This window comes from Clinocottus analis, unplaced genomic scaffold (assembly GCF_023055335.1).
Source record: "Clinocottus analis isolate CAN_PGR_092001 unplaced genomic scaffold, fCliAna1.0.p SCAF_8, whole genome shotgun sequence".
NCBI lineage: Eukaryota > Metazoa > Chordata > Actinopteri > Perciformes > Cottidae > Clinocottus > Clinocottus analis.
In genome coordinates this window covers 6,478,899-6,495,976 of record NW_027176240.1, presented here as the reverse complement: position 1 = coordinate 6,495,976, position 17,078 = coordinate 6,478,899, and the positions used below count along the sequence as shown (strand labels likewise).

At 46.3% G+C, this 17,078-nt stretch overlaps 1 protein-coding gene across 1 annotated transcript; it reads right to left on the bottom strand.

Moving 5' to 3' along the window:
- Positions 1 to 99: 99 nt before the first annotated feature.
- On the bottom strand, positions 100 to 8,528 carry ndnfl (neuron-derived neurotrophic factor, like). Its single transcript, XM_068567540.1, has 4 exons — positions 7,968 to 8,528; positions 5,038 to 5,288; positions 3,534 to 3,658; positions 100 to 2,225 (listed from the first exon to the last, which is right to left on the bottom strand). The coding sequence occupies exons 2-4, from the start codon at positions 5,214 to 5,216 to the stop codon at positions 799 to 801; spliced, it is 1,731 nt and encodes a 576-aa protein (XP_068423641.1). The 5' UTR covers positions 5,217 to 5,288; positions 7,968 to 8,528; the 3' UTR covers positions 100 to 798.
- Positions 8,529 to 17,078: the final 8,550 nt, after the last annotated feature.

Genomic DNA, 17,078 nt, shown 5'->3' with positions numbered 1-17,078 from the left:
TTCATCTACCACAGTAAAAGTGAAACCTATTTGAAACAACAATTCAACAATCTATTTTGACAATCAAGTTCCCATTCATGCATCACTCAGTCAAGAACGTACAGATACCCTAGTGTTTATTGGTGCGTTTGAAGCAGCACAAGAATACATCAAAGACAATGAGGCAAGTCACTAAGTATTTTTCACTGCTTCATGCGAAAGCAGAACACAAAGATACACACTGACTTTGAACTAAGCATCTGTAGATTGCGCCCATCTGTGTTTATAAGCCTGTACAATATGCAGCACTGGAGATATACACTGCAAAGCCCCCCCTCCCCAACTCCCCAGGTCCTCAGATGTTATCCAATTATTGCCCCATCTGTTTCTGTTGCATATTTGGCACAGTCTCTGTTGTTGTTGTTGTTGTTTTTGTATTGACTTTCTGTCATCACAAACCTCATCTGTCCTTTGTACTCCGACACAAAATAAGCACTTGGACAACTGGCACATAATTACCATGGTCAACAATGAAAAACAAAATGACAAAAGCACAAGAGTTGTATTGGAAATGTTATGAACTTCTGCTGGTGTGCAAATCCTTCTCATATGCTTTCCATCCACTTGTATAGTGCGAGTGGAGTTTGAATAAAACCATTGCTCCTCCTTCCTGGGGGAATATTTCCTTGTTATGGCAACAGTCTCTCCACAACAGTCAAATGGCTTCGCTCTCATGGTCAGTCTTTTCAGCACGTCCATGACCGATGCGTTTTCCCCTCAACTGGAACAGTCCAAAAACCTCCTGTAGGGGGCGGCAACTCAGCATTCCTTTCTGGTCTTTACCATCTTACTGGCGTACTTGATAGGGATCCCCCAGCGTCTCATTAGATAGACATCAAACACGTAGGCCATCCCGGGCTCCAGGCCCCCGATCACAGCTGTAGTGACGGCCCGCCGAGGATTCAGCTCCTGGAAATACTTGCAGAGAACCCTCTCGGTGTCAGAGCGGGACTCTGGTCCCAGACAGGGTGCAGTTAGAGCTGAGGCTCCCCCCGCCTCAGCTTCACGGTCTCCCAGCTTTCTGCGGTACACGCAGTACAGACTTCTTTCTTCTGTCCCCATCCACGCCAATGTGACACTGTTGCAACCACGCAACCGGTTGAAGGATTTTATCTGCAAGGTGGAGGGCAGAGATGGGACCCCTTTGCGGTGGTACGCTGAGGAGGTCTGCATTTTGACTGAAGCCATCAGACCTCCTGGGAGAGCTAGGTCTGCGGTAGTTCCTTCTCTCTCCAAATGGATGAGGTAGGACGGACTTCCTTGGAGCCAAATGTGCACTAAATCTCCCCCTACAGCCTGTGAAGTCAAAACCTGACCTCTACTGGACACAGTGACCTTGACCTTTTCACCTCCACCGCAGCTCTGCAAGGTGAGGAGGCCACTCTGCTGGTAGCCACGAGGACGGAAAGTGAAGAACTGCTCCGAGTTGGAGCCCCTGTCGCGAAAGGTCACCCACCTCAGCTCCCCTTCTCTCAGAGTGACGATAGACGTCTGGGCCTCCTCGTGTGTTCGAGCGAATGTCCCCTTGTACGGCATGCTGGTCCCGTTCCGCCTGTCGATCACAAAGACGTCAAAGTGATACTGGGTGTCGGGCAGGAGCTCAGAGACGGTGCAAACGCTCTCTGTACCCTGACACGCACACTGGAGGTCAGCGTATTCATCAGCGAGGGAGGAAGGTGGACTCTGGGCTTCGGGATAAGAGTCCCACTGCTGCCACCACCACTCTTTCAGAATCGGCCACGCGGTCACTCTCCTCCTCGCCTTCTTTTCTTGCTTCTGTTCCTTCTTTTTCCCCGTGCTCTCTTGTGCAGCACACAGACTGGGGTAGTTTCGCTGAGAGTTGACAAGGACACAGTAGTCGTAGCCTTTCTGCGTCTGTGGGAGGCTGGTTATGGAGGCACTGGGTGCCCAGCTGAGGGTGACGCTGGTCATGCCTACACCTAACGTGTAGACTCTGGGGTCAGCTGGGAGGAGAGGGAAGGCACCTGAGGGCCCCAGGCCTTCATGGAAGTACACTGTAGCTCTGGTGTTCTCCTGTTTGGAGCGCAGCCTCAGGATGTAGATGGAAGCCTGGGAATAGGAAGGACCCCTGTAGGTGTTCACTGCATTCCCCATAAAACTGTGCATTTTCTCCTCAATCCCAGGACCTCGCCACCACACCTCAGGCATGCTCTTTTTGGTGGTCCCTGAGAGAAAAGAAAGATCAATTGAAAACATATTTCTACACATGAATGATCAATGTGTGGTTGCTTATTGCTACTTTGTTTGGATGCTTGTTACCTGGGTGTGTGAACACAGTTATGCGTGTGTACAAGCACACAGATTTCAACTTAAAAAAGGTTTCTGGGGGTTGCATGACACATTAAGCACCGTAAAGTGCATAAAACAAGAACAATAAACCGAACCTGGTTGATAAAAAGAAAACCCCAACGCCTCATAATTGTCAAATGCCACTTCAAAAATGGTTGCTAGTTTTTCTATTCATACCGAACATCAATGTAATTTTGAAGTACGCACTCTTCACTTGAATGACGCAACCATCAAATAAACCTAAAAAAAAAAGAGAAACGTCACCACTCGTCTGCACTGTTCTTTGCTTCTTGAGATGAGAAATTGCTTCTCAAATGAGACCAAATGTTACAGAATCAAAGTGAATAATTCAGGGTGTTGATGGGGACCCGCAAACCCACTGTCTGAATGATTCATGTGTCATTTTATAACTTCATCATGATATCTTACCAAGTAGAGAAGCCTTTTTAGTTAACCTGGGAAAAGTGTCCATGTTACACTCTGAGCTCTGTTTTCTTTTCCAGAAATCGGCACCGACTTAGCTTGGAAATGTGATTACGATTTACTTTGAGCACTTATTGCCCTAACTTTGGTTTTAAGCCTTTTTGTATTTCGCTTGCTCTATACGGAACGTTTTAATGTCCTAAGTTTGTGTCAGTGTGACAACCAGATATGATCAGACTCACTGTAGCTGTCCTTGTCAGAGATAGTGGTTGGCATTTAGAATACATATATAACATTTCCTGCGCTTTGAGTTAAAGCAAACTGGTACAATGTGTGTCATCCGTCTTATCTACCTGAAAAGTGACAAAGACATTCGGAGACAATCGAAAAATAAAGGCCTCGGCTGTTATATGATTGGATGAAGGGAATCAGTTTATTGGTCTATAAATGTTAGGAAAGCAGCAGTAATTTACAGCTATGACCTCCAGGCTGCACACACGGGACGACCAAGCACTGCAAAACCAACACACCTTATAAGAAAGACGTTGAATAGTTTGATCATCCTTTCTACTGGACTACAACTTCTTCCCAAAAGAAAACGCTCTTCTACAAAGTGAGATTAGAGTCTTCGCCCTCTACTGAATCCCTATCTCTTATGATAATATCTAATTGATTGTCTGGCTGAGCCTGATGCACATTGATGATCTTCGGGGTAAAGCGGGTGTCTGGAGGTGCAGCTTGCGGTCTTACTGTTCACTCACACTGCAGGCTCTTGAGGGGTTTGTCCTTCAGGGTGCGCGCTGCCAAGCTCCATTCGATGGGGAGGTCACAGGGGCTGACAGTCACCGACATCGCCGGAGCCTTCTTCTTCAGCGTGAAGTATAGCCTGTGGAGAAACACCCGAGATAACCGCAAAGAAGTTGTCTGATTCATCACAGGGAATGTCAAAAAGATAACATCCTGTTCCCATTCAGCTGCGAGGTGACGGATGAGAAGACAATTATCTTCCGGTGCGTACTGTGCAACATTCTTTCATTTTGCTGGATGATTTGCTGGTTAGCATTTTTTTTCTCATTTCCAAAAGCTGGAAGAAGTCAGCGTGGCGGCGGTTGCCAGTCGCTGTCTTTTCATTTGCCGACATGCTGATCAGTCACTTGATAGCCGATCAGGAGAGGGGACCTGGGACTCAGACGATAAGGCCGCATTGACCGCTTCAGATGGATATCTGCCTGTTTGCTGTAGCTATCTGGGGCCGTGCTTGGCATGAAAACTACAATGTTCCTTATTGTGATCACATGTTATTGCATGTTGGATAACAGATTTGCATCTGGAATGGCAGCAAAAGGACATTTAACATTCCTGCTGTGGTGGTCTGGTCTTATTTTAGTTTGAATAATCACCATTGTTAACTCATGAGTCAATGTTGAACTGTTCTCCTCCCCAGCGACGCCGGAGTAAAAGTCTCTTTTACCCAAACAGTTATGCAACATGTTATTTCATCACAGCCAGTTAGCGTTCATGAAAAAAAAAGCAACTGCGCCGTTTTTTGTTTGTAAATATTAGTTGTCCGTCCTCACAGACGTCATCATTTCTGACTCTGTGCAGATGGTGGCGGTTCCCAAACAGATGTGCAACACTGTCATTCTGAAGGGCGCTTTGCGGTTTATTTAATAGAGTGATTAGTTTCTGTATCAGTGTTTTCCCTCCATTATTTGCCGTGTGGTTCTGCATGACTGCACGGGTGGACAGACTGCAGCACACAGGGAGCTACGTTTCGCAATTTTCAGCTCCCAGTTTCAGAAAGCAGGCACTGGCACTGTTGTGTCGGGTTCAGGCCAAATGGGCTCCACTTCCTCTCCCTCTCGCTACAGTGGTGCTGGACTCAGCCACCGTCTCCAAAAAAGGTGGTTGGCGGATGGCTGGTGACGTGTTATTGAAGTGGAAAAAGGGGGAACATCTGATGAGCAAGTCTCGAGATTTATTTATAAGCCTGAAATGAACTGCAAACAAGGGAAAATCTGATGTCTGTTATAGGGAGAAATTTAGTGCGGTCTTGGGTTTTAAAAAACATCTTTACTGTCAGTCACAGTGGTGGAGATCAAATACTGTTTTGAGGTACTTTATGGCGCCTTAAACTTTTATGCCAACGAATTTCAGAGGGAAATGTTCTACGTTTTGAACCATGATGTGCAAGGATATGATATGTTTCACATCCACAACTCGAGCGCCTGGCTTCGTATCGCTTCGTCCCCTCTGTTAATATACCTGCGAGTTCGTCCTTTGGGGAGAGTCACAGAGGTGAGCTTTCCTTCTGGGAACCATGTCGTCGGGCGAAGTGGCACCTCGTTCTCAGGGGCCAGGGCGGAGTTCACCTGGGGCCACGGAGGGCCACAAAGCAGAGCCAAAGCTGCACCGAGACACCAGGAAAGGGACATGAGAGCCATCGCCGGTTCTTGCTCTTTGACTTTCGCTCTCTGACTTTCCTCAGTCACCACGTCTTGGATATCTCCGGGGCTCTGAGAACACATGGTGGAAAGGTCAAGGACATCAATCGGAGCCCATCAATAACACACATACACTCACAAACACACACACACACACACACACACTCAGTTAAACTTCTACTGTACTATGCAGACGTTAAAGAGCTGTAGCGGCTGCTGATGATTCATGGATATGAAGAAACATCGTCTCCTATTCAGACAGAATTATTCATGCAGAGGAATAGAGATGGGACGTGTGTGTGTGTGTGTGTGTGTGTGTGTGTGTGTGTAGTACAGTTTGAAACTCACTGTAAAAAAATAAACTTTTCAAAGTGCAAAAGTGGGTTTCTAATCACTCTGAAGTCAATGCCTTTACATCGACACTTCTATTTTTAGTCGGTGGAGTTCAATTGAGTCTGTTCTCCAAATATCTTTCACCGCGGACCACAGCAGCCATTTTATCTGGAGAAAAGTGACGCCATGCTGATGTGGAGCGAGGTACACAAACAACACCTGCAGGTGCTCAGATGCAGTCAGATCCACTCAGCAGGAAGCGGCTAACAAGAGCTTGTATCTGCTTTTCTTCCTCTGTATCTGTTATTCTATTTATTTCACACTCTTTTACGGGTTTTCTTTACGTGTATATTTATACACGTGTGTGTGTGATTGTGTGTGAGGCTGTGATTTAGTGATAGTGCATGGGATGATTACAGGTCTCACTGTTCCTCTTTCTCCCCAGAGAAAACACATTTGTTCAAAGTCACTGAGTCTTTACAAACACACTCCCCGCCTTCCTCTAACAAGGTGTATTATGTCAGGGCTGTGCCCTATAGATCAGATGACAATCACAGTGGAATCATGGAGGCGGCTACAGAAGGTACATCTGAGTCTTTCGGGCCCCGGGACGCGCAGAGATCCAAACTCACAAACCGGCGCACAGCTACAAAGTCGCACAGAGGCGCCTGCTCATTATCCTTGCAAAGAAAGAGTGGGGAGGGAGTGAACGACCCATAAAGCTTTAACTGAGAGACATGCAATGGGTGAGAGGCAGATTGCAGAGGAAGGGGAGGAAGGGGAGGCTGAGGAAGAGAGGGCTGTGGAAATGGAGAGCAAGAAGAGGAGGATGTTGGATCAGTAATTAGAGGGAATGAGACGGAGGGAGGAAAAGAGGAGAAAGTGCAACTGGAAAAGAGAAGATTGGAATCAGAGGGGGGAAAAAACATTGCCATGCAACAAGGTCGCAACGATTTTGCTATGGTGTTTTAGCCAGACACATGAAGCTGATTGGTGTTTACTTTAGCCCCCATGTCGAATGTGTCTCATGTGTCACATATTACCAGACGGCTGCACAACCTCACACTCCCCCTCATTCCGGCTGGATAAAAATGAAGACAGGAAGAAAAAGAAAAAAAGGAGCTTGGCGGGCTTGTTTCTTCAAAACGCTCCCGCTGATGAAATATGCATACGGCTCCTCAGCAAATTATGGCCAATTGAATTTTCATAAGGCAAAAAGGCTGGGTCTTACAGAGAGAGGGAGCTCAGTGAACTTAACCACCGCCCTCTATAAATAAATACACACTCCCCTTTAAACACAGGAGCTCATGACTTTGATGGTCCCGCTCACTCTCTGTTCTTTTTCTCTCCCCCCTCTTTCAGATGCGTTTCCTCTTTCCATTATGTTTATCCCAGATTGTCAACCGACTGCGTAAATACTGTTTGGGTTTTAAATACTGATATTTCAACCCTGCTCTGTTTGTCTTTCTTTCTCTCCCTCTCTGCCCTTCCTTTCCTGCCTGCTTTTCACTTCGTTTGGCCCCCTCATTTAGAAGTTGATGCAGGCTCAGTTTCGGAGGTACAGGTTGAGTGCTGTGTGCGATCTGTCTGCACATTGTATTCACTATCTTCTATCTCCCCGTGCTCGGGCAGGACCATCTGCCTTCTGTTATCTGTGGGCAGGGACAGATTAAATGGCATGGGGTGGTCCCTGCAGGATCCGCTGTCCCCCCCCCCCCCCGAACTACCACGAGCAAAGAACTGGCCTGTGGTTCATGGTGGGGGTTGGACGAGGCGATGGCGGAGAAAAATGGAATGACTATAGAACTTGATGGGATTTTACGGCTGATTTTCTACCTCGCTGCATCGACATTTGAATATTTTAACCCTTCTCCTGTCTTCCTTACTTTCATTGTCCCTTTGCGCCTGCACCCCTCACACTTTTGGTACAGTGTCATGCCCTTTCTCAAGACACACTGTAGGACTGCTCTTGCTCTGTGATCACTGACCCACTCCACAGTCTTTCTTTGAATTATTGGTAGTCAAGAGAGAGAAAAGACAGACACAGTGAGCAATAAAATACACACAACAGATGAGCACAGCCTTCAGACATGCTGTCAAGATGAAAACGATCCTGCAACAAATGAAAAGTGCCCTGCATCTGTCTCAGCTTTTTAAAAAACCCCTCTGGTGACCACACACGCACGCACACACACACACACACACACACACACACACACACACACACACACACACACACACACACACACACACACTCAAACACACAAAGAACTGTTTCAAAGAACAAGTTACTGACTTAAATATCAAGTTGAAATATGAGACGCTAACACACACACACACACACACACACACACACACACACACACACGCACACAAACACACACATGCTCTGCAAGGACAACATGCATGCATCCTTACCTTGTCTCAGTGCACGCTCTCCCTCTCCTGCGCAGGAAGTGAGGGATGGGATCAAATGAGAGAGGGAGAGAGGATGGAGGAGGAGGAGGAGGAGGAGGAAGAGGAGGAGGAGGAGGAGGAGGAGAAGGGGATGAGAGTCGGTTGCGAGGAGAGGAGGAGCGACAGCAGGTTGCTGTTGGGTGTTCCTCAGACTCCGTCTCCCATGGGCTGCTGCTCACTCCCTACTCCAGGAGGTGTCTCTTTAGGGCTCAGGTGTACCTCTGGGTCGGTCCCAGCTCTGGTGCGAAGCTCCCCAGACGCTCCTCTCGCTCTCTGTCTGTCAGTCCTTCACACGTGGAGGCTTGTCCCGCTAACCCCCTGTGTGAATGTCATCCGGTCAGTGGAGCCCGTGTCCCTCTCGTCTCTTCTCGTTTCCCCTCCGCCACAGTTTTTTTTCCACCTCCTTTTCTTTTCACTTGTTCCCTCCGTTTCCCTCCCCTGGTGGTGAACAGAGCTCACTTTGCAATCCAAATGGGCTCATGTGTGATTGTGTGCGCGTGTTTGTGTATCTGCATGTGCAATCTGAGGTTTGAGGGAGTGAGTGGGTGAGTGTGAGGGGGCTGGCGGTGGTGAGGTCGCTGAATGGGGGTGGTGATGAGGAGAGAGAGAGAGAAAGGGAGAGCGAGAAAGAGGGAGAGTTGTCCAAAGCATCGTTAGGGAAAGGGGAGGGGATGTAAAAGTGAAATAGTCTACATTAACCATTGTCTGGCTGATCTGTTAACTTCTGCAGAGGAGGACTTCAGACAGCATGTTGGAGGTTACACTGTCCTTGAGCCCTAATCGATTCTTCAATCAGGTGCTTAGACTTTAGACTTTATGTGGAAGGACAGCCAATCAGAGACTTGATGGATTTATGCAAATATTTATTGTGCGCGAAAAACTGTCCGAAGTAATTTCATGAATCCATGAGTAAATTGGAAAATAAAACAAATGTAAATGTAGAGGATGCACAATCCTCTCACTTCTGGGCAGGTTGTGAGAGTGCTATTTGTTTCTGCAAATTAAAGAAGTTTAGCTTTCAGGGCTTTTTGCTAGACAGAGTTTATTTTGACCCAAAGCATGATCCTTTCCTAAACCTAATGATAGTTTTGATGCCTGAACCTCAGGAGATTTCTGCTCCCATGTTTGTTGTTTCCCACTGTTTCTACTCTGGGTGATGGTTAGCTTCGGCTTGCTTTCAGAACAAATCTTCTCGTGGAGTTGAACTAAAAAAAAACAACCTGTGCATCTGCATGTTACTGTGAGGGCACAATGTATTGAGCTGGACAAAGACGACTTATAAAGTCTGCATATGCGCAACCATATTGAAGGCTTGAGGTCCTCCACCTATAGGCCAAATGTGGATCTCAGGGGATTGGGAGCATTCATATCAGTAGCTCCCCAACCCCACCAGCCATCTCTTCACAATGGTGGGCCTCATGTATGGCTCCCGCTCTCTCCTGAGCTCTTTAATCAATATCATTACTAAAATAGAAAGAGGCTCACCACAATGTGTGCTAACTCCCCCCTCCCATTCGGGGATGGGGCCTTTTCTCTCTCATTCAGCAGGTACTTCAGTGAAGGGCTATTGAGGTCGCTCTGAATGGGACCCACTCCACCCTGAGGGAATATTGTCTGACCGGAGGCTAAAATCCGAGAGACCCCCTCGCTCTCTTCCTCTCTTTTCTCTGTCCTCAACATTACTTCAAAGAAGAAGACAAAAATGTGGCACATGAGCGCTATTAATAAGTGTATCACAACTGGTATATATATATTCTTTTTTTTTTTTTTTTTTTTGGAGTAAGGACCCTTTACTGGACCCTCTTTCAAAGCCACCAGTCTGTATCCCTCTCCCTTCGCTGGCCCACTTTGCAGTCCCTAAGAAGTTCTGAAAGTCGGCAATCTGGCAGAGAGCGATACGGCGGCTGCTTTTGAAGATTGGATGGTGATTAACCTTTGAGAAATTACTGCACACTTACAACTCTTGTGTATGAGCCGCGTTCTATCAACTTTCATGCAGCTTTCTTGTGATTTTAGAAACTCGTCGTAGCCTGATTTTGGACATCTGTCGGACATCTGTCAGACCAGGAATCGATGCACAAGCTTGGGTGACACACACTCACAAGCTCTCACACACTTTCTCTCTCTCTCTCTCTCTCTCTGTTTCACCGCCATCGTGACTGGCCTGGATATTTCTTTTGATCCGCACAGTTCCTCTCCTCTTGTGTTGCCGTTTAAATAATTGATCGACGTACAGTCGCCGGACAAACTCCATCCACACGGAGGGCGACAGAAAGTGAGAGTTAAAATTTCATTTGGCATAATTGCGTGAAAAGAAACTGGCAAAACTGGCCTATTCATCTATTATGAATGTCTGCTTACAAGTCATGCATAATGCAAGCAGGACCGTCTTTATGACAACCATGTATTAAATATCATGTTCTAGGGGTCGGGGGGTCTCGGGCTGCGTGCTTTCACTGCCACAGTTAGTTGGCTCTCGTACCGAGTACAGCCGCCACGGACAATGGTGTACAAGCAAAGAGGGAAAGAGTGACTGACGGTGAGAGAAAGCGATAATGAGAAGTTGACAGAGAGAGATGAGATGAAATGGGGGGGGGGGCATGAGGGAGGGTGTGCGAGCTGACAACGGGTTAACAGGAATCCTTATTTTTAACAACATGTCATCACCAGCCGCCCATCTGCTCCTGTGCTGTCAGAGTCCCTTGGGAAAGAGAGGGAGAGAGAGAGAGAGAGAGAGAGAGAGAGAGAGAGAGAGAGAGAGAGAGAGAGAGGAGAATGATGCAAGCCAGCCATCACAGATCAGATCTCTGATCAGCACCAAAAGGAGGAGGAGGGGAGAGAACAAGGTTAGAGAGGTGGGTGGCACACAGATATGGCTCCGCTCTAATATCCAAATGGGGTGTGACAGGGGAGGGCAGCAGGAGTGGAGGTGAACGGTTTGCGTGTGTGAGCGTGTGTGTCTGTGTGTGTGTGTGTGTTTAGTTGGATCTATCTACAACTGCCCTCCCTGTTTGGATGGGGGGATGGAAGGAGGTGGAGACGGTGGTCCAGAGGTAATGAGAGGGAATCTATTAGCGCATGGAGGGAGGGGGGGGGGGGGGGGTTATAAAGACACACAAAGAAAGGAGGAGGAGGTGGTGTGTCGGCTCTGCTGGACCTCCAGGGGTGGCCCCGGCAGCTCATTTTATTTATTTTTGGGGATAAAGGAAGTAGCTCCTGGGGAAGAAAGGAGCGATTGAGGAGAGATGTTAGTTGGAGGAGGGAGCGGGGGGGGGACGGACGGACTTTGTATTTTCACACAGAGGCGGGACATGACCAACAGCTCGCCGTTCCGCAGGTCACTCATCATTAGCAAATAAAGTTCCATGTCCAATCAGTACAGTTAATCTCTCCGCTTTCCTTCTTTCTTCTTGCCTTGTTTTTCTCGTTTTCTTATTTCCCTACTGCAGCCCTCCGATGGGGCACTCCACTTTATCAAAAGTTTTTGAGTGAAAATCTGATGGAATGAAAACATCTTGTTTTGATATTCATGATGATGCACTTTCTTTCCGCACGGCATGTAGAGCAAGCAGTCCTCGGTCCCCGTTTGCCTCGCGTCTGCACTTGATCTGCATCGCACATCGAGTACTAAAATCTCTCTCCCCCCTTTTTCTTCATCTTCTTCCCAATGTCTTTCGCTCTCACCACCCTCATCCTTCAGGCATGGCGAATGTGAAGGCTAATTAGTCCAGAGAAACCAGTCACACCAAAAGAAACCACCGCAGGCCACACAAGCACGTCCTCCTATTGATCTTGGAGCACCAACATGAGTAAAACACACATTCACACTCAAAACAGAGGAAAACAAGCGAGATGCAACAAGAGTTCTGTGAGCAGCATGTATTATAGATGCACACATGAACAGAAAGTCACTCAGTCATGCAATTATTTTTTTCTTTACCTTGACAGAGGTCAAGTGTATATTCTGCATCGTGCTCAGCGATGCTATTTACAGAGTCGACTGTAAAGGAAATGTTTTGCAGCATCAAAACCTTTTTTCTTCCTCTCCTCCTCAGTTCCTCCCGCTTTCTCAGCCATCCCTTCCCCCCTCTCACTCTCCGTTCTAAGTCTTTCCCTCATTTCTGATCCATTTTTTATGCATTACTCCATTACTCTCAACCCCCATTTACAATGCATTACGTCCTCCCATCTTTCACAAACACACTTTATACTTCTCTCTCCTTCCTTCAGTCACTTTGCTTCCCTCCTTCCCCTCCCTCCAATGCATTATAACACTTTCCTCTACTTCTCCTCTTCACCCTCTTTATTATCCCTTTGTCTCTCCTTTGGTCACGTCATCCCATACGAAGCGATTCTTCTCCCCTTTATCTTTATTTCCCATCTAGTTTGTCATTCAGTGAACACCACGCTGCCTGTCTGCACTGCTGTCATCCTGCCTTCTAATTGGTTATTCAAAGCATGTCGTGTGATTTGGTACTCAATATTGCCAATCGTCTCTGCTCTTTTACAATACAAATATACAAATGTCAGCTAATGTAATTAACAAGACAGGCAGTCAGTGTGTCCAGACATTTATTTCACACATGAAGGCACAGACAACCAGCTGACTTTCAAACTTGATGAGGTTATAAATCAGCATGTTACGAGCGGCAACACTGGCGTGAAACAGATGCGAGAGCAGGGATGCCATCCAGTTGCTTTTAAATCAGGTAACTGTGGCGATGTCGTCTTCAGCGAGTTCTTTACAGTTCAAAAGACATGCAGGAAGGCGTTCATGGACGCTTTTCATGTCAAAGACGGTTCCCTTGATTGTAGGACAGAGCTTGCGGGAGCCCATTCTCATTGCTGTGAATAAAACAAACATAAAAACTAATCATTTTGGTTTGGTATCGCGAGACAAATAAAAAATGCTGCAGACAATTGGCTTTATTTACTTGGGAAAAACATGTTTTTAAAATAAGACTGGTGAAATAAATACAGTAGCTTTAAGTAACCTTCATCTACTTCGTCTGTCGACATGAGGAATTACAATAACATTGGGCAAAAGTTGTGACTAACACATAAACCGGTAGAACCAGGCCTCGGAGCGGTCCACTAGACAGGTTGTCCACTCCAGCAGGGTCACCTTCCTGTTCCTGTTCCGGTCACATGACCTGCAAACACAGCCCAGTATCACACATGGCAACCTCATGACACGGCGTGCATTTCATCGACCCACGTGTGTGTTCCACGCTTACACAACGTGACACACGCACATGCAGATGGTGTAAAGTGGAAACAACTGCATTGGGGCTCTTCACCAGCCGTTGTCTTTCAGTTCACCCTGCAGCGTTATCTCTGAAGGGTACTACTTCAATTTGTGTTAATCCATGGGCAGCGGGAGACACAGTGGGTAATAAACATTATCATTGGTGGGAATGGCTTGACATTGACACAGCCAGCCCTACTCCCACAAAACCTGTCACTGCTGACTGGCAGCGAGATGGAGAGGGGGGGGGGGGGGGGGAGAACGGATGGTTGAGAAGGGGGAGAAATGGAATGATGACAAAATGAGTGAAAATGAAGGGAAGGATTGAAAGAGAAGGAGGCAGAGGATACGTCTATTTGAAGAAGTAAGTAGGAAGCAGTGAAGGGGGAAAGCAGTGCTTCAACATGAAGGAGGAGTAAGATGATGGAGAGATGGCGGGTCATGAGCTCGGAGGGGAGGAGGACACAGGAAGCGGGTGTTGGCACGGAGGACGAACGGATAGATGGATGCCGTGCGGAGAGAACAGCATGGTGGGAGGTGCAACTTGGTCACAGAGCGGGGGCGAATTGCATCACCGTGTGACATTTTTTTTAACCCTCTGTGTTTCAGTAATTAGCGGGAAAGTAACATATTGCGAGAGACAGAAGGTTCACATTATGCACTTTTTGTGTGACATGAACCCGGTGAGCAGCACTGCCCTAGCGTGAATGACTCCTCAGTCACCTTCTGGTGGAGGGTTATCATGTTGCCTGCTTATCAAATAGGCCATGTAATCATTGTCGTTGTTCCTCCCATGCAATCGGCTTCCTGAAAATATATGCAACACTAAGGATGAATCATTCGCCTATGGATGTGAATGCTATGTCCTTCTGACTTTTCAGAGAGAAAAAAAAAAACATGCCTGTGTGTAATTGATTCAAAGTGGAGTCAACTAAGTTAATCTTATAATGTTCTCTTGTTGTGGGAAAGCTAACTTCTTGGAGGTATGCCCTGTAGCGTTCAGTAAGGTGGGACTGACTGAAGAAATGGTGAAGCACAGTGCTCCAGAGGCATCCTCTTGTAACGCAGCTTCCTCAGGTCCCTGCGGCTCAGCTTCCCATCGCTGTTCTTATCCAGTTCGGTAAATCTTTGCTAAAGAAAGAGGATAAAAAAAGTATTGGTGGAAATAAGGTAAAGCGTTGAATGTATGATTGTTTGCGCTGCATATTAGCATTCATGTCGATGAAACAAATATGCTTTGCTAGCCATTGTCGTTCTGCAGCTATTCTATGGATTGCCATGGCATTTCACATACAAGGTCAGGATGAACCCTAATACATTATGTGATCCCATGGCTTTTACTTCAATGCCACCATCAGGTCAAAATGATATGATTTAAAAACCTGCAGAGCATGCCGACACACATCCACACGTTAGCATTGTCCTTGTATGTTCGAATGCATTTACAGAGAGCGCTAATTTCTGTCCATGCTCGAGATAATGAGAGACACAATCTTGAATTAAGCCACAGTGCACATAATGCTGGAGATGTATGAAGTGCCACAAAAATGGCTTTATTGAAAGAAGTACGTAATTTTATCAAAAATAATGCATTTTCTGTTAATGCACTGGAGCCCAATGAGGTCAAGGGGGCTGACGTCAGGATGTTATGTTACCCCTCAATTCGTCATCTTATTGAATAATTTAGTGAATATTGACCAAATCCTATTCATAAATGGGGTTCTTAACTGGTGTTCTTGAGAGGCCCTGTCTCATTTTGTGGACGACCACACCACACGCAACACAAGAACCTGCCTCTTACAGTCATTTGTTCGCATCGATTTCTTGCTGGACAACGCATGAAGAGCAACAGCGAGGACGGTGTCTGGTGTCCAAAACAACTCCACGTTCAGTTTCTAGTTACTCTGGCAGTAAAAGGGATCTCATATTCTTCTTCTGGCTACAGTTTATTGAGCATCGCATTTTGTAGTGGATTTCATATGCATCATAAATCATATTTAGTTTGCTAAACGATCATGTTTGGTGTCTGCTACTCCGCTGCTTGGGCTCACTTTAAGCACTACGTTTCAGTTACCTGTGCAAGCTGTGTCCGGTAGGCGTGGCTGAGGCAGCTCTGGGGCGGGGCTGCAGGTGCGTAGGACTTCCCCATACGACTCAGGAGCAGAAACCAGTCCAGGAGGCGATATGGAAACTGGCTTAACTCCTCCTCAGTGCATTTCGCCTTTGGGACTGATCAAGAAGGATAACAGAGCTAATTTGGCAGACTGCAGTACACAGTGGAAATTGTGTGTAATATCTATAACTATGTGTGTGTGTGTGTGTGTGTGTGTGTGTGTGTGTGTGTGTGTGTGTGTGTGTGTGTGTGTACCCAGACAGGGTCCCATGTGAGCCAGTCCTGTGCGGCGTCTCTTTCTGCAGGCTTCTTTATGCAGCAAACACTCATTTTCGTAGGTCTTGCCCAGAACACTGCACACTGGCGCCCTCTGCCTGATGACATGAGCCAGTGCTTACAAACAATACTTCATGTGAGTTAGCTGGATTAAATCGACTGCTCTCCTTCATGATTTCATCACAACATGTAAGTTTTATCAACAAATTATGTGATTAAGCAAATGTACATACAGATACAGAATACATTTAATACATTCAAATACAGCACATTTTGATGTGTTTACCGTGGACAGGACTGAGGACAAACACACTTGGGGATGAAGACTCCATTGTCCTGAACTACCTGGCACCAAGAGCCCACTGGACTGTGGCATTTCAGCAGCTCACAAAGCTTTTCTGAAACGATGTAAAATATTTGCTACAGTCCACGATGCTTCTTTTTTTTGGACACCAGAAAATGGAAAAATACCCTCAAACTGAATTTACTGTCTCTATAAGAGATATATGCAGCCAGAAAATGGCATTCCTCCACTGTACTGTACATTAAAGACTCACCGGGCTCGACTCTGCCAATATATGGTCTCAGGCTTTCCTCAGCTTGTCTCTGTCTGCGCTGAGCTCTGCCTCCCTGGGAAACACACACACACACACACACACACACACACACACACACACACACACACACACACACACACACACACACACACACACACACAGATACACAGGTTTTCTATCATGTTCTAGGCAGAGCTTATATAATCAAGGTTTTCTTTTTAGTCAATCCACAGGCATGCACTAAACTTAAGTTTAAACATGTCGTAAACAAGTACAACTTGTCCTAAACTTTTGATCATGAGCCAAATTGTTGTGTCCCCACATGATAATATTTCTTGTTTTCATCAGTGATGCATCACAGGTGAAGAGGCGTATTATCGGAATGAAACATCGCCTTCTCTCAATCAGTGTGCTGTGAATGATTACAAAAAACATCAAACAAATCTATAGTGAAAATGGTATGCATTTTATATCACATCCATTTTCCTTTATACGCCCCGAATCCAAACATATATCGCCAGAAACTTTGTAGTCAGCGCCAAGTCCACATCTGCCCCTACAGTCCAGATGAGATGGGAAACAGGTGCAATGCTGACCCGAAATACTGGAGCCACACTTCAAATGGTCATGAGATGCTAGTTACACACATATCACAACACATTCCTGATCACTGGAGGAACAAACATCATGAGGGAAGAACAATTCTTGCAAAAATATCAATGTGAACCGCTAATGAAGCTATTTCAGGTGATGTTTTTGTTTATTCATTTTGGTGCACAACTAGTATAAAGTTTTTTATGCATATTCTGCAAATTTGAGCACATTTCGACAGAGACAAAGTTCGACTCACCATGCCTGTACAAGAGTGAAGACTCGGG

Excerpts from the sequence above, each read along its gene's own strand:
- ndnfl (XM_068567540.1), bottom strand. The coding sequence starts at position 5,216 with ATGGCTCTCATGTCCCTTTCCTGGTGTCTCGGTGCAGCTTTGGCTCTG. Across the intron at positions 3,659-5,037 it reads CCCAAAGGACGAACTCGCAG|GCTATACTTCACGCTGAAGA; the intron begins GTATATTAACAG and ends GTTTCTCCACAG. Across the intron at positions 2,226-3,533 it reads ACCCCTCAAGAGCCTGCAGT|GGACCACCAAAAAGAGCATG; the intron begins GTGAGTGAACAG and ends CTTTTCTCTCAG.